This window comes from Gossypium raimondii, chromosome 11 (genome assembly GCF_025698545.1).
Source record: "Gossypium raimondii isolate GPD5lz chromosome 11, ASM2569854v1, whole genome shotgun sequence".
In the NCBI taxonomy this organism is placed as follows: Eukaryota; Viridiplantae; Streptophyta; class Magnoliopsida; order Malvales; family Malvaceae; genus Gossypium; species Gossypium raimondii.
Window position 1 is genome coordinate 61062384 of NC_068575.1, and position 18400 is coordinate 61080783.

Sequence of the window (18400 nt, forward strand, 5' to 3'; positions counted from 1 at the left end):
GGGTTTTAACATATTTTTAATGTATGTTTAAGCAGTTACTATAATAGTTCTATACTTATTATTTCACAAAAATCGGCCCCTCGCCCCTCGCCCCTCGCCTTGCATCCACTTTTCAAAAGAACCAATTCAAAATTCACAAGACAATTCGGGTTTTGCTATCTCTCATGCATGAAGCTGCTGAAATTGCCACAATTTGTCTATGTTTACAAGACTGGTATTTTATTTTTGTTTTTCAATTTTCTTTACTCAAAAAAAGAAAAAGGAAATTACAAACATTGTAATAAAAAAGTTAAAAACCTGAAAACATGTCTATCATTTGCCTACCATTTCGTAACTTCTATGACAAGAAAGAAAAAAAAGTGTCTTTTCTCTTGCATCATAGGCTATCATAGTTCAACTTTTCGAACTTGAATATGATGGGTGGATTCTCGACGCCAGATCGGTTGCGCTCCGCTTTGGACAAGAGTAATGAATTCTCCCTCCTCCACCAAGTTCTTGCCCTAAATCATCAAAAATTTGTATCAGATAATTGTTCAGACATATCAAGTAGTTGATCTAATAAAAAAACATCGATAGCCTGAAGGAGGGCGAGCTCACTGATGTCATGCGTTGTTTTACTGTTAAGATCTCAAATTAAAGAAACTAGATAGTGTATTTTACCGTTAACAGCTTTAGTGCTCGAGAAAAAGTCTCCTCCGCATCATCTGAAAACTGCATATATATCGGTATCACGCCTTGATAAAGCGCCAGCCTCTGCTTAATTCTTTCCCTGTCAAGAAATGATAATTACAGCACAAAAGTGAGAATAAGGAACAGAAACAAGTTCTAATTCAAAATAAGGGCGAAAAAAATTGTTTATGTAGTATGGCTACTAAAACTGACTTGTTCGTGAAGGCAAAGATTGAAGAGGAAGGACGGTAATGACTCAATAGTATAGCCATGGATCCAGTTCTTGTAAAGACCACGATTGGTGTATTGAGAGTATTAGCCATGGTCGTGGAATGGAAAGCAAACATTTCACCCATATGACTCTGGGAAACAATGCCATAACACGGTCAGATTATGAATTGCAAAACTACAAAGAGGACACAACCTTGAATGATAATATAGCAAATTCCGAAAACCGATTACCTTGTAAGCATTAAAACGAACAGGAGGCATAACATTGAGTGGAAGACTTGACTCAGTCCTCAATGCTACAGTGTGCATGACTTTAGCGGCTTTAATCGGATACCTGTGGTTATTGTCATCAAAGGAAAATTAGCCACTAATATTTAAAACGAACAAGCATCCATGATTATTCCGGAAAGCAAGTATTTCTGATAGCATCTAACAATAATTACTCACTTCCCGTGTGCAGTTTCTCCAGAAAGCATAATTGCATCAGCGCCTTCTCGAACAGCAATTGCGATGTCAGAAACTTCAGCTCTTGTTGGTGTAGGATGATTAATCATACTTTCGAGCATGTTTGTTGCCACGATTACCGTTTTATGCATATCACGACACCTTCTGATGATGTCTTCCTATTAGAACATGATAACAAGTTGTTATATTTGGAATTGGAAAATGATATTTAATCCTACAATCAAAACTTCATTGGTTCAGGTAGGACACAACAATTGCGTATGTCTCTATAAGTTCTCCAATACAAAAAATGCATACGGTTTTAAAACCATTTCACGGCTTATAAATTTACCTCATTGTATGATCCTTGATTCTTTCTTTAATAGATCTATATTAAATCGAGACATGTTGAGATTTAAAAGTTACCTGCAATAAAGGGACTTCCTCGATTGGAAGTTCAGCTCCAAGGTCTCCTCGAGCAACCATTGCCTATAATAATGTCCATGACAGCAGTTAAATCTACATTTTCTTTTAAAGCTTTTCGAGATTATAAACAAATTATTCGAGAATATAAAAACAAACCCCATCAGAAGCGGAAATTATAGAGTGAAGGTTCGGTATAGAATCAGCACTTTCAATTTTCACAATCACGTGAATGTCTGCATTGCAACCTGCAAAAGAATTTGGTAAAGAAAACAATCACAAGTGTGGAAAACCATATAATATAATACACACCATGACTAAACTAGAATTAAATTTTACCTTTAAGATAATCTTTCAACTCATGGACTACCTTAGCATCCTTCACGAAAGAAACGGCATAAAAATCAACTTGGTTGTCCACCCCAAATTTGATATCTTCCCAATCTTTGTCTGTAAACTCAACGTGTACCATTCAAAATTTTCTATCAGCAATCAAAGTTGAACAAATTAGACAGTGTTTTAAGTAAAACGTCAAAACAACTGCATGAATAACCTGTTATCGATGGCAAAGTTGCACTTTTTCCACGCACGTTTAAATGGCGCCTCGATTTGAGCTCTCCGCCATCAACTACTACACATGTAACCAAATCCTTTGTCTTTGACTTCACAGCTAGCGACATCATTCCACCTGCCATACAGAGACATGGAACAACTCGTTAAGTTACATATACAAGTAAAAACTCAACAAACACTTGTTTTTGATTAGCGAATAGTTCCTGGAATTTGTCGTGTTTTTCAAAATTACAGATCAAATACATTAAATGCAGAACCAGAAAACAGGATGAGGATTAAAGACAAAAGGATTTTGTTCTATTCCGAGAGGAAACGACATAGGAACGATTCGTTAAAACTTATTTGATCAGTTCTACTTCTAATTATAGCATCATAAATTCTAAAACAAAAGACAACACGGCTAACAAAGACATCAAATTGAAATCTGTTCTCACCATCAACTAATAGTATGTCTCCAACTTCGACATCATTCACAAAGTCGTCATAGTTTACGCTAACGGTATCTTCAGTGCTAACTCCTCTCCTGATAGTGAATTTAAATTCTTGGCCCTCTTTAAGCTGTATTGGTCGAGGAACATCACCGCTTCGAACCTCGGGACCCTAAACAAAAGAGCATATTAACCAGACAACCACATCACATCACAACTAAGGCTAAAAGAAGTTTAATTCCTAATCTATGCATGCTATTAAAATCTGGGTTTTGCTATGTAGTGCCTAATCAGTTAAAAATTGTGCACTTATGATGAACACACACACATATATATATATATATGAAACTGGGTATACCTTAGTGTCCAACATTATAGCAATAACTTTGTCTTCAAATTGGGCATTGTATTCCTTAACAAGATCAATGGTTTTTTTATGAGAAGCATGGTCACCATGGGACATATTCAGGCGAGCCACATTCATTCCAGCTTCAGCCAGTTTCCATATCATCTCACGTGAGCTCGTCGAAGGACCGATGGTGCAAACGATCTTGGTTTTTCTCCGGTGACTCGAGTTCATTTTCACTTGTCCTAATGCCCCGCCGTTTAAAAGCTCGACTGTAGATTTCAGCTTGTCCTAGAAAAGGGAACAATCAAAATAAATAACATGGAAAAGAAAAGGGAAAAGAAATTGGGTCGAGCATATTGAAACCGACAGCGTTGAAATGGCCGTTGGTGGAAGAAGCGACGCCGGTTTGAGTGTTGTGCATGGATCTGATTGGAAAAGATGAATCTCCTTTAGAGGAAAAGAGACGTCGTTTAGTCCAATTGGTTACGGAATCGAACAGTGAATGGTCGGAGATGGTACGGAAAGACGACAAATCAGCGGGGGCGACGGCGGAAGCGTCGGTTAAGATGGTAGTAATCGCCGCCATTTCCAACACTCCTGAACAGAACAGAGGCAGATATTTTATTTATTTGTGTTTAGAGGAAAACAGAGATGGGGTCTCCTTAGATAGTATTAGGACAGTTAGGAGTTTCTGTGCGCCGTCGCTGTTGCTGGTCCCTGTAAGTGAAGGGTGTAGGGTACAATAAATGGAAACACACAGGCAGTTAAGGTTAGATCCAGTCGCAGCGCGTCATGCAAAATATCATACATTCTTACACTTGGCAATTCATGCTTTTGTTTATTATCAAAAGTTACTCCATTTTCAGTCTTTTGAGAATTGAGCTGCCATTAAAACAAAAAATAATTTTGTTTCCATTTTCTGCTTCCAAACATTGATTTTCAATAAACCCAAACAGACTGTATTTTTCTTATTTGTTCAAGGCTGTTCCAGAGGGATAGTCATAATCATTTTTTCCTTCCTATCTTTATAAAAATCATTTTAATTTTCATTTAATTCTACTTTTTTCAATCTTTAAATTTAGATTTTTATTAGATCGCTCCAACATAAATAAAAAAATTAATACTGATATTGTATACACGTACCATCATTTAATTAATTTTTAAATTTAAAATTCAGAAAAACACATAAAATTATTTTTAAAAATTAAAATCACTAAATTATTTAAAATATATTTTAAATATTTTAAATTTTAAAAATACAATTAAATATTAACATGTCATCTATATGATAATTCACGTGTATGTCAAGTCAACAAATATTTAAGGCCTAAAAGAGACAAAAAATAAAATAAAATGAAAAACTAAAATAATTTTTTGATAAAATTGAAGAGCCAAATAAATCATCATGTCATAAAAATATTTCTCGGAGTGGGTTTGAAAAAAATTCTCATAATCCAATTTCTGTGTACATATATCTTATGTGGGCTTTGGATTCCTTCCAATTAATCAAGTTTTGTTTAATTTTTTGTTTGTTGTGTATTGTATTAGTCGAATGTATACTTGTAATTTGTACGTGCCATGTACTTATAATTGTATTGTTTTTGTATTAGTAAAATTTAAAAGAAAATTCAACTCCATTGCATTGGTAATGAAAATTTGGTATTATGGGTAAAAGTTGAGAAAATAAATATTTGATTTCTATCTATTTGTAATTGTATTATACTTATGATTAGGGTGAAGTCAAGTTGTTTCTGGATGGAATTAAATTGTATAAATTTATGAGAGTTAAAATACAATTTTACTATCTTAATAACTTATATCTTTATAATTTTTAAAGGATTAAATTAAAATTTTATCATTTTATTTTATTATGTATTAATTTAAAATTTTATAAATTTTTAAAGATTGAAATTTAAATCTTGTATTTTAGAGGCGGAGCCCTGTCACACCCCCTGCCTCACCCGCTTCTATGCTTAAATTTTTAATAAATTTACTGATAATAATAATAATAATATTATGTGTGTATAATGCACGGATTTAAATGTATATAATAATTTAATTATATTATATAATTTGTTCAATTTTTGCATTAATTAATTTAAGATTTCATTAATAAACTAAATACAAAATTAATACATAAAAAAAGATAAAACTGGTTTTTAAATGCTAAATAAGTAAAAAAAAATCATAAAACATATCATTTGAATCTAAACAAAATATTTATTGGAAATATGAAAATATTGCTGAATTGGAAAGTTATGCATATCATCTCTCATGATTCTTTGCAGTTTAAACTTTAAACCGGAGGATATGGTGAAGTTATTAATAGTTCATTTTAGTGCAACCAACATGTCTTCCTGCAAGTGAGAATCTAATAGAGCAGTATATATTTTTGCCCAGGTAGTACATTTGGCAGCAATGATAAGTACAATCAGTTAGGAAAATGGTTGCACTTTTTTCGATAATAGCTGAAGTACGTAACTGATATTAATTTGTCTTAGTAACGCTCAGTTTGGGGTGTTCATTTATCTTAGTACCGCTCAGTTTTGAGATATAAGTGTTATGGTATGTAAATACTAAAAGTTAGTTTATATTTTGTTCATTCTATTAAAAATAGGTAGGTAGGTAAATTAATCACTGTACTTTAGATTAATGGTTAAATTGATATTTTTGTTAAAATTTTACCTATTTGTTAAAAAACCTTATGTAGATGGTGGAATAACCAATCAATGACACGTGTGTTGATGTATAAGGACAAAATTTTAATAGTATAAATGGATAAAATTTTTAACAAAATAGTCAATTTCAAATATGGATCCTGGGGGACTTTTCATTTTGTTTTTTTTTTTTTGTAAATTTTCATAAAACCTATAAATTTTTTAAAAGTTTCAATTAGACCTTCCAAAATTTTTAAAAATTCTCATTAAAACCCAAGTTTTAAAAATTTTAGTTAAGCCCCCCAAAACTTAATGACAAGATCCTTCGTTGACTAATTTGCTATTTGATCTAACTTACAAAGACTAATTTGCTCATGTTTTCTTAACAGAAAGGGTAAAATGCAATTCGACTCTTAGTACATGGACCTCCATAATACTTTTACCTTAGTTTGTGTTGTATTCTTCAGTCCTGTAATTATTACATTAATGTCTCCAATTCCATGCCTAATTTTTATTGTTCAGGTGATGAACCTAATTGGTAACGTAAAAGGAAAAGTTGCAGTGATGGCGGATGATATGATTGACACTGCTAGTGAGTGAAAGCAGTGTGAAGACGGAAAACATAAAATTATGTTCTTAGTCACAAAGACATGCATTGGTTTTGTTTTAGATTCAAGTATCTTTATGAGTGAGTTTATACAAGAAATGCTGACATTTGATCATTCTTGAAAAGATGAGTCAAATCCATTGTACACATTTGATACTTTCTCATCAGAATTTCGTAATTGAATTCTTAATTGAGAGTTAAATATACTTTGCGTGGCTACAAATTATACATATATTAGAAAGAAAACACAAAAGAAGAAGAAGAATTAGAAGGAATAGGATACCTTGCCTCGGAAGTAAATGCATATGGCAATCAGTGATTTTCCGCTCCTGGGAAACTTGTAAACACACACCTATATAAGAAGGCCCCATTTGCAAAAGGGTTAAATTCTCTTTGCTGGACCAGAACAGCTAACCTCATTTACATGTTCCCAAAGGCAACATGTTAGATTAGAATCACCTGTCGCGGGAGACATGTTAGATAGATCAATGCCTTTGAGTTCAAGAGCTTTGTTATAATTTTGAGTGTTGGTGTTGTCTCCAGGGACATCCCCCATCAAATGCATGCTCCAACACGTCTTCCATTCGCTTTGCCACCAGAATCTGGCAATACAATAAATTATACACGATAAGCAAAAAGAGGCGTATTCTGATCAAAGATTCAATTCTTGTTCCCTTAACAAAATGCCTAAAGAACTCACTGTAATGGCAAAACCTTATGTGCGGGAAACAGAACCAACTTTTTGTTGCATGCTGATTGAAGATTAGATAAATAGGAGCTTATAACAATTTATAGTTTCAGTGTCTCAGCTCGAGAAACATTTTTGCTTCAAATAAAGGGGAAAAGTTACCTCCAGACTGGAAAGCACATCCGCAGGTACTTCAACTAAATCCTTCAGATTTCTCTCTGGCAAAATAACCCTCTTGATACCGTAACGGTGTGCTGCTAGTACCTGCATATTTCATTTACAAAAGCAAGATGTATCGAAAATGATGAGAACCAAAAGCCTTTACAGTCTCTCTGTTTGTTGCTGAATACCATCTGATGTAAGTATGTAACCAAAATGTATCAAAATACATATTTTTCGCTGGAAACAAAGAAAAGTAGTAGGAATAGCTCACAAAACACACCTTATCCTTGACACCACCAACAGGTAACACGAGACCTCTCAGCGTCATTTCTCCAGTCATTGCTGTATCTGCTCTTACATTTTTCTGACTAAACAGTGAGACCAACGCTGTTACAAGGGTCACACCAGCTGAAGGTCCATCTTTGGGTACAGCCCCAGCAGGAAAATGTATATGAATATCTTTGCCCTGCAGCAGATCGGTTTCCTCAGCAGCTGCTAACTTAAGATCCTCCACCCTGGCTCTTACCTGAAATATAGGGAACTCTTTCACATCAAACCATAAAGGAATATACATTTTGAATCACTACCATATGAAGTCATCAAAATAAAGTTGAGAGGAAGTACTCTATACAACTTTTGAATAATTCAGATTGTCAATTGGTAAAGTTGATAGATTTATGTGATTTAAGAGAGGATACCCATGTCAGTGCTATTTGTGCTGATTCTTTAATAACATCACCAAGTTGTCCTGTAAGACGCAATTCACCATTTCCAACCACTGACGTAGCCTCCACAAACTGAACCTCTCCTCCAAAAGCTGTCCAAACAAGCCCAACAGATACTCCAGGAGTGGCAACACGATCTGCAGCTTCTTGATCGTCAAATCTAGGAGGCTGCATTAGAGAGTAAATAAGTGTCCTAGGGCATGTTCAGAAAGAATATGAACTCAACCTACAGTAAGCATAAACATATTCAACTATGCCCCCTCCCCAGAATTTAAGTTTTTTAATATGAACCGGTTGTGAAGATTTACAAAAGTGAATCATAAGGCTGCTCCAAAAAAATAAAAAGAAATAAAGGTGATTATCCTGATAAAAGGAGTAAAATGAGGAATTATTACCCCCAATATTTTTTCCAGCATAGCCTCATCAACAACCAAAGGTGAGGCAATTCTGAATGCATTTGATATCTCATGATTATTTACAACCATTGGAATGACTTCCATTTCCATTTCTGCTCCCTCAGCAAGCCTGTTATCCAACAGTGGTGAAGTTATCTTATGAACATCTTTGCTAACTGAGACAGCCTGTTCTCGCTCAGCAACTCTTACTGCAGCAGCACGAGCTAAGGCAGCCAAGTTCCTTTCCAGATTACGGACGCCAGCTTCCCTGGTGTACCTCTGAATGACAAGTTTAACCATGTCCTACCACCAAAAACAAAAGCACTAAGAGAAGATTATACAATAACATACAAGTCTCATATTCAGATCAAAGTTGCTTCTTTCATCTTGCATCTTACTCTGAAATCTCAAGCTAAATTCTAAACAGAAGAGTTCAAGTAATGAAAGTAGCTTCATTTTGTTATATGTTGAAAGTGAAACAGTCTAGAGATCTTCCATGAGGATAATCAATAAAGGCAACACTGTGTAGACATCAATACATTAGTCCTATAATTGCTTATTCAACCACGGAGGTGATGAGGGAGCAAAAACACCAGTTGACAAATTTCTCAAAACATCTCAGGTATCAGGAAGCAACAGATGTTAATGAACTTAGAGTGAAAAGATGAACACGTGACAAATACCTCTGGAATTTGAAGGAACGCAGAGCTCAATCCATGCTGATCCAAGACTCTTGGGATCAAATGTTGCATGGCTATTCTGAGCTTTTCTTCAGCTGTATATCCAGGCAGCTCAATGACTTCCATCCTGTCCAAGAGTGGGGGAGGAATAGGCTGCATCCTATTTGCGGTAGCCACAAAAATCACCTTTGAAAGGTCAAATGGAACATTCAAATAGCTATACAACCTCAGTTAAAGAACCACAAGGAATCTACTCACATTCATCACATTGTTAATGATAAAGGAGATAGATGCAAATAAACATGTAAAATCTGCAAAAATATTATATACAGTTCCAAAAAGAAAAGGGCTAATTGAATAAATCTAAAATAAAAGCCATATAGTAAAACTATAATGCAATTTTCTTAAGGATTTACTAATAACAGATCAATAAAGTAAATGAGGTTTATCAAAAACCAAGGCTCAGTATGTTAATCTAGACTCAGAAGAAAGTAGGATACTGATCATTAAAAGATTTATTCTGCTCAGGATCAAGAACCTCCAGTAGAGCTGAAGCTGGATCACCACGCACATCAGAACCTGTCTTGTCAATCTCATCCAATAGCATGACTGGGTTGCAAACACCTACTCTCTAGAAGCCAAAAGTTAAAATGACAATTACAGTAAGACCAATAATCATTGACGTAATATGAATGCTCCCATGAGGATATGGATAATCTTAATTTATGGGGATTCAGTTCTCCAAACTTCAGATTCTATGTACTCTCAACAGAAGATAATTCAACTTATGATAAATTTGGTATTTACAATCTACAAACAAAATTTTCATTCAGTTCTAAGCTCGAACAAATTGATGGGGCAAAATGCACCACCACTTCTCAGAATAACATATATTTGTGCAGTAACACACAGAATCACATATAAATAGCAAGCACAGAAAGATACTATGCAGTACAACCGCAAAATGAAATGGTATGTAAGTTAACAGCTGAATAGATCGAACTCGAGCCTATTTAAGACCGGAAATTGACTACACAGATCAAAATTAAGACTGCTCATGAAGTTGCAGATGCTAATAATGTCCCAAAGACTAATAAATCAGTTACTGAGAAAGTAGACCGAGAGAAAATCACAAAGAAGAATGAGAACAAACAGGTAGCTAAATCACAGTCTGTTAAAACAATCTAGACCTCTAACGATTATAAATATTCTTAACCAGTTGGGACAAGCATCATTTGGAAAACAGTATGCCATAAGATGAAAAAAAGAGTACAGAATAACGTCTAATTCATGAAACTATTTATACCTTTAACCCATCAATAAGACGTCCTGGCATACTTCCAATGTATGTTCTCCTATGTCCTCGGATATCAGCCTCATCCTTGACACCTCCGAGGGATATACGTATAAATTTTCTACCCAAAGCAGCAGCAATTGATGACGCTAATGATGTTTTCCCCACACCTGGTGGGCCAACAAAGCACAGCACTGGACCTCTTGCATCTGGCTTAAGCTGAGTGCAAATAATTCAAATCAAATTAACTTCAAACCAAAAGTACAAGATTTAGCCTTCAAGGCAACAAGATATAGATAGTTTGGTCAACCTTGCGAACAGCCAGATATTCGATAATCCGTTGTTTGATCTTCACTAGACCATAGTGGTCACAATCAAGATGATCTTTTGCAGCCTTTAAGTCCAATTCCTGTTCTTCACTGGCCTTCTGCCAAGGCAGATCAGCAAGAAGGTCCAAGTAAACACGTGAACTATTATATCCAGGTTGCTGTGGTTGCATTTTCTTAAGCCTCCTGAAATAAAAGAATAAAAATAACAAACAAATGAACTTTGCTAGACCTCGTATCCAATTAAAATATAGAATAGTAACAAGTTAGGATCACATAACTTTTTCGAAAATGCAACAGAAACAAGAGTGGCAAGTGATACCATCAACAAAAATTAAATGCTGTAAGATAATTTGCTTATAGCTTCCATTAATATCCCCAGGACTTAGATTGCTATCAACAACTACATTTTGGCCGCAGATAACAAAATTGTGCCATTTTTACTGCTATCTCAAATAATACCTCAACTCCCTCTGTGCATGCTTCCAGATATTTGAAGGCATCCCTGCATTCTGCATCTTTCTTTCCAGGGAAGCCAAATCATCCTCATCATCATCATTGTCTCCTAGCTCCTCTTTTATTGCTCTCATCTGGAATGCATTTGAATATCCAAATGACGAATAATTAGGCAATAAAACTTACAAAAATAATAATCAAATAATGGTTTTTCCAGAAGCCAACTCAGCACTGGAAATTAGACATGAGAAGCCACCAAGAAAGATTATTACATATGTGGACTATATCCACCTTGACTGGTGCTATACAAACAGCTGGAAAACAACAAATCATATAGTATTAACTAGTTCAATAACCACCAAAATCTGTAGTGCCCTCTACTTTCCACTCCCTCTAGCAATGCCTGCAGCAGAAGTAAGAAAGCTAACTGCTAACCTGCTGTCGCAAAAGATATTCCTTCTGTGATTTTGACAATTGCCCTTCAACCTTTTGTGTAATCTTCTCTGCTACACGTATTGACTGCACAAGTAATACATTAAAAGACTGGATTCCAGAAGAAGAATTAAATTAACGTTATTAACCATAAGTAAATAATGCACCTGCAAATGCCTGTCAACTAACTCAGTAGCTTTCGAAAGCCTTACTTTAGGATCAACAGAGTCCAACATACAGAGCTGCTCTTCAAAACTGATCTCAAAGCTAGCAACAAATATATCGGCCAATTTGTGAAACGGAAGCGTCTCCAAAAGAACTTTTATCCTTCCACCAGTTTTTTGTTTCTACAAGCAGCAAAGGAACATTAAGTACCAAGAATGACAACATAAAACCTAGCCGAAATTTACAATCAACAGGAGAACTAGCAATCTTAATTGGCTTAATGCATATGTCATAGTTACTAATAAGTAAAACAAATAAGTTAACTATTTTACCTGTTCAAGAATAGAAATTAGCTCCATGGCTATTGCTTTGAACTGGCGAGACAGTGTTACAAAATCTGGATCTTGTTCCACTTGTTCCATCTCTAAACAAGTTAAAAGGTAAAAGATACTGATCAGAAAATAGCCTAAAAACAATGCATGTTAGAACCATAAACAACGTTCCTTCCAATGCTTTTGAAAAGAACACTCGCAACTAAAATAAAATAAAAAACAGAACTATGCATATGCAAGAAAGACTGTGATACCAACTTACCGGACTTAGTCATCTCAAGTGGAGATATCTTTGCAGTGCAGTAAGGTCCTCGTGTGTTAAGTTCCTCTATATTGAATCTGCATAAACCCTCAAGGACGACAATGTATGTGACCCTCCCACTTGGTTTCTCCACTCCTCTTGATAGATGCAAAGCTCGTGCTGCCACTCCCCTGATACAATATAAAAGCAGAATTCAGCACCATAAGTAGAGAAGTACGTCATAACAAGAGCTAAATCAGTAAATTACAAGATTTTGCCTGATACTCTCCAAAATGATGCAAGCTTGATGCAGCAATAATCTGAAAGCACGAAATAATAGCAGAAGATGAATTGAAAAGTACCTGTTATGCCAGTGAATGACTTCTGAAGGGTTTTTCCCATCAACCTTGTGAGCATCAGATGTGCTAACCTGAACGTTCGAGCTTCGCTCACCTGATTCACTTCCAACACCTGAAAAACCGTTAAAAGAACACTCACGTACTAATTATAGACGTTCTTTTTAAACAATTAAAACTGGACTTTTGATAGGCAAAACACCTTGAGATAACATGGAATCCATGGAGGTCGTCTCAGCAGCATCTTGAACCGGAAGAATTCCTATTAATCCTTTCTCCTCTCGCTGCCATAACTCTTGCTCCACCAATTTTACACTGCATAGTCAAACCATGTTATTCTCTAATATTCAAAGCTTCCACGCAGAACAAATAACGAATCAATTCCTGATTCTACTAGCTTTTTATGTTTATTATCCAGCTAAAACAAACAGAAAATTAAATAAACTTAGAAAACTCAACGAACACGTAAGAGCTCAATACTTTGATGTTTTGAAAAGAGAGAATCATATAAACGATCCTAATTCAAAATTTTTAAGCTTCCTTGAACTGTGATTTTCTGAGGAAACAAACGAGAGAGAAGAATTTATAACTCGTTAATAAAGTTCAGTCAAAAGAAAATTTGAATAAAAAAAAGGAGACCTGCTCTGTGAAGTGCAGCGAATTCGAATAAAGGCGCCAGGCAATAAAACTTTGTTTCTGAATGGAAGAATTGCTAAACGACCTGGCAACTCCACCGATTCCGCCATTTTTCAGCTTCTCAGAGAAAATAAAAGAGAAACCAGAACCAGAAAGGGAGATTACTACTTTGTTTAGCTGAGGTTTAAATAGAAGGAAAAAAGAAACGAAAAATCAAGAGATGAAAAAGCGCGTGGGGAGCCTACCAGTGCCCACTGCCAGTGCCTGCTGTGCTCTGCTCGGGTGCGGGATGCAGCTGGGGATTTGCTTTTGGTATTTTAACTGAACCCACGCCGACGCTTTTTTTTCTTTCTGGCACTTATTTTTTATTTTATTTTGCCATTATTGAGTTTCTTTCTTTCATATATATATATATATTTAAATTCTTGTTAGTAATATAACTCAGGAAGTTTAAAATATGCTTCAAGTACATGTATTTTTAGTTTTTTTAAATTTAAAATTTAGGTTGAATTCTGAATATTGTTAAAAAATTTATTAAATTTAATGATATATGACTTTTGAAATAAGAAAAATTCACTCGGTAGTATTTGTAACAAAAACATTGACATTATAATTGCATCTTAAATTTAAAATTTAAAAGTAAAATTTTAAGTTCCTAAAATAAATCTAGATCAAGATTGAATTCTAAATGTACGAAGAATACAACAACTTATATTATGTTTTAACCAAACCGAATGTTCTGTATGGTTGTTTCTTTGCTTATTATTTGAAGAATTTCTTCAAATAGAATTTTATTTTATTCTGTTTATTTTATATAGACATTTATCTATACTATTAATAAGTCAATGATTGAGTTGGTGTCACTTTCAATTGAGTCACTAACTCGAGATAGGAAGTTATGAGAATATTTTCATGTAACTAAAATAATTAATATTATTTGAGTGTACTTTAATCTTTTCACTTTAAAAACAAGAAAAAGATGCATAGCGTGGATTTAAATCCACACCAATTATATTAGTAAAACTTTTAATTTATCACTCAATTAAAACTTTATTTTTATATTTTTATACATTTTAATTTTATTACATACTTTTATTTTCTTCATCAGTTGTATTTATTAATAATGTATTTGTTTGAGTAGATGTTACAAGTTAATTCGACACTAACTTAAGGTTGATGACAACACCATAATAAATAATTTAATCTATTTTTTCATTTTAATAATATACATATTTCATGTGTTATTACTAAATAATTTCAAACATTACGTTTCATTATTTATTATATGTTATTTTAAACATATATTTATATTCTAAATTTATAATTTCCACCCATAATAAAATTTTTAATTTTAATAAGATGTCAAGATATGGTCTCTTATATTTCTTTTCTTCCGACTATTACCCCACGTGGTTTGATAAAATAATACATTAAATATAAAACTATTTTAAAATAATATATTTCATTATCCAAATTTATATTTATCAATTTTATTTCATACGTCACAGCGAATGATAATGAGAGATCAGCTAAATAATAGAATAAATTAAATTAAAAGGTCCAATTAAAATAGCCTTTAAGATCTTCTATAAAATTTTTGAAGCAAACAACCAATGATTGATTATTGAGTATGAACTTAATTTTATTATGAATAAATTAATAAAATAAATACAATTATAAGAAGGATTGTATTATTTATTTATCATTTTAGTCAACACATTTTGGTAAACAACACAAAAAAGAAAATCAAATAAAATTGGAAGTCCTTTGTAAGCAACGAAAAATACATACAAAAAAATGAATTGACAAATTTATCATTATTTTATTCTTTGTATTTTTCCAACTAAAACATGAAACATTTTCCACCCTCCAATGAGGGACGTTGCTCTCTAGGGGAGTTCTGAGCCGTTCGATGTTTCGGATAAGAAGAGGAGGTTACGCGTCAGCATGCTGATGGATAGGATGATGAAGTAATGGCGGGGCTGCTTTTAGAATTTGCGGGGTTACAGCGAGTTCTTTCCACGTGGCATGCGGTGATAGGACAAGCAGGAATCGTGTCTGGGAATTATTGGATTATTAGATAATGATTACTAAATGCTGCACGTTTCAAGGATGGCTAAATTTTGATTGGCCACACATCAGGATTCAATATCTGTTTGGTTATTTTTCAAGTTTGTAGTGATTTCAGAAATTTCTTCTTCGATACTATAATTTATTGCGGAAATAATAAGACCGTGATCTTGGAAAAACAAAGAAGACTCGTGAAACAAACGTTCGAGTATCTAATGATTAAGAAATTATGGCTGCCATTTCATCCTGGATTCAAAGAAATATCATGAATTAATTTAGATAAAAAAATTATTTAAGTTTCTATATAGTTATTAAGTTTATGGTTTAACTTAAACAATTGTGAAAATAATTATCAAGTTTAGGGTTTAACTTTGATAAAGAAATTCTAATCTCAAGGTGAGAATAGTTGCCAAGTTTAGGCCCTAAAATGTGATTTAACCCTTTTATTGTCCTACTTATTAAGCTTGGCCATTGTTCTCACATTGGGATCTAAATTTTTAGTCCAAGTTAGCCCCTAATATTTCCTTGAAAACCTTGAAATTTAGGCTCTAATAGGAACAATTATCAAGCTCAAGCTGCAATATAAAAACAATCGTCTGGTTCAAGTCCCGTTGTGGAAATTTTTACCAAGTTCAGAAACTAACTTAGACCAAAAAAAGTTTAAGTCCCAACGTGAGAACAAAAGTCTAGTTCAAATCCCAACTAATGATTTAACCATTATTTTTCAATAGAATGAGTTTTGTTGTTATTTTCTAATTGAGTTATTATTCAACTAATTCATGACGCTAACTTAGTCATATATTTTAAGTTAATGGAGTAACTTGAATTTTTAATTCACCTGTTTATATAGTATTGCCTTGTCAATGATGTTTTATTAATGTTGGAAAAGTTTAAAATTTTCGAACCTTGATTTATGGTTCGACTCTAACCTTGTGTAAATTATGTGTGGTGCTTTCTGAAATTATTATGGTTTAACCTTGTATATATTTCGATTATAAACCTGAACTATTTTAGTTTGATTCTAAATTTATTCTGATTATTAATTTAATTGTGCGCTTTAATATGATTATTTGATTGGAATATGTATTTCTTTTCATTGTAATACGGTTCTCTTTTCCTGGAAAACAGGCAATAGGAGAAAATATATTTTTTTTTTTAAACCAAACAGAAAATAAAAGAACCATTAATTATTTATTAATTATAGGTTTGGATATTTTTAATTATAATTTTTCCAGCACTTATCTATATCTATATTATATATGGTATTAATAAATTTTTGAATTGATGTCGTCTTCAATCAAGTCACCAACTCGATTATGGAGTTGCGAAAATGTTTTCGTTATTAAAAAGTAATATTGTTCAAGAGTATTTTGGTCTTTTCACTTAAAAACCTAAAATATATATATATGGTAAGAATTTAACCCACACAAATTACATTAGTAAAACCTTCAATATACTGCTAAGCTAAAGCTTTTTTAAAAAATATTTTTATACATTTTAATTTTATTATCCGCACTTTATTACCTCCTCCGATTGTATATCTATGCTATTAAGAAAATCCCTAATTGAGTTGATGTCACCCTCAATTGTGTCACAACTCGGTTACGAAATAATGAGAATGCCCTCCTATGATTAAAATAAGTAATATTATTCGATGGTATTTTAATCTTTTCACTTTTAAAAAAAATAAAAAAATGCATATGGTAGGATTTGAACCCACACCAATTGCATTAGTATATCTTTATTTTGATATTTTTATACATTTTAATTTTTATTATGCACATTGTATTACCTTCATCAGTTATAAATATTAATAATGTATTTGATTGAGTTAATGTCACAAGTTAACTCGACGCTGATTCAAGGTTGGATTTGTTTGTAGTGTGAAATATTGGATCATTCATATAATTCAAAAATTTCAACCAAGAAAAATCAAACTTTTGAAAAGAATCACCAATTTATAACATAAACTAAAAAATCTACTAATAATTTTCCATATGGATTAGTTTTTTAATATTTTTAATTTTATTGTTAATGTCTAAACGATTAATTAAGATAATGGGTGTATTTAGACACCATAAAGTAATTGGATGAAATTGTAATTGTCAAGGTAATAATTACACGTTCTTTGTAAATTTATTTACTTGATAGAATGTAATTACATAATAATTTATTATATAATATTTAATGGTATAAATTTAATTTTAAAAAATAATATTAATTATTATACAATTTTATCAATAATACTTAAGAATTTTTTTCTAAATAAGTAACAAAAAAATTATTATATAATCAAGTCATTGTATTGTATGTAAGATATTAGTCAAAAAAATATTCGACAATATGATTACCAGTGAAACTAACAAATAAACGTCCAATACAACTTAATCTAATTACTTTAGTATTCTATATTCGTTAGGTTCTACATATAGTATTCCTTGTCGTATTGGTTTGGTCATTGGAGAGTATGACAATTAATAATAAATACTAAGTAGTTTATTTAGATATTTAGTAAATCAAAATGTATGAAAAATTATCTTTCGTCGATAAAATTTTGAAATTATTTAAACAAGATTAATAAAATAACATATTATTTTATTTTAAAAATAAAATATAGGTCTTAAAATTAAAGTACTATTATTGTATAAAATAATCTTAAACTTAAATCATATACTGATTGCATTTAAAAATCATAAGATAATTTAGTTTATACGTATTTATCTATAAATATTCCAATTTTCATCCTTCTCTAATTTTTTTTGGTGAATAATAACACGAGATAACTATATTAAATTAAAACGAGCAAAAGCATCGGAAGACTTATCTTCAACTACGTGCATACCCTCTTTTCAATCAGAAGACATTTTAGCTATAAGATTAGTGACTTGATTACTTTTTCTAGGCATATACCTTATCACCCAATGATCTTTACTCTGTAATACTTGTTGAATTCGGCGAAATAAAACAAAATTTGAAGACACATAATAAACCTTCTTAGATAGTTTAATTACACCCAATTTAGTAAAATTGGTTAATTGTAATAAATATCTCAAATATATAT

The 18400-nt window shown here is 32.5% G+C and overlaps 2 protein-coding genes across 4 annotated transcripts; both read right to left on the reverse strand.

The window, feature by feature from the left end:
- Positions 1-150: 150 nt before the first annotated feature.
- Positions 151-3885, reverse strand: LOC105801988 (pyruvate kinase isozyme G, chloroplastic). The gene is made up of 12 exons (XM_012633379.2): positions 3485-3885; positions 3127-3405; positions 2775-2940; positions 2321-2455; positions 2107-2217; positions 1927-2015; positions 1771-1833; positions 1348-1523; positions 1132-1234; positions 883-1031; positions 661-769; positions 151-500 (listed from the first exon to the last, which is right to left on the reverse strand). The coding sequence occupies exons 1-12, from the start codon at positions 3701-3703 to the stop codon at positions 387-389; spliced, it is 1713 nt and encodes a 570-aa protein (XP_012488833.1). The 5' UTR covers positions 3704-3885; the 3' UTR covers positions 151-386.
- A 2582-nt stretch (positions 3886-6467) lies between these two features.
- On the reverse strand, positions 6468-13673 carry LOC105801986 (lon protease homolog 2, peroxisomal). Of its 3 annotated transcripts, XR_008190654.1 has the most exons (19): positions 13515-13673; positions 13273-13386; positions 12836-12948; positions 12640-12748; positions 12299-12468; positions 12037-12128; positions 11707-11886; positions 11543-11626; positions 11114-11241; positions 10636-10837; positions 10338-10544; positions 9532-9662; positions 9035-9248; positions 8352-8654; positions 7930-8124; positions 7512-7757; positions 7232-7333; positions 6841-6983; positions 6468-6733 (listed from the first exon to the last, which is right to left on the reverse strand). XR_008190654.1 is itself a non-coding variant. In XM_012633376.2 (18 exons), exons 2-18 carry the CDS (start codon positions 13377-13379, stop codon positions 6894-6896), a joined length of 2673 nt encoding a protein of 890 aa, XP_012488830.1. In that variant the 5' UTR covers positions 13380-13386; positions 13515-13673; the 3' UTR covers positions 6468-6893. The 3 variants fall into 3 exon arrangements, 1 of the variants encoding a protein (XP_012488830.1); XR_008190655.1 differs by lacking the exon at positions 13515-13673 and having other exon boundaries at positions 13273-13438; XM_012633376.2 differs by having other exon boundaries at positions 6468-6983.
- Between the last annotated feature and the right edge of the window lie 4727 nt (positions 13674-18400).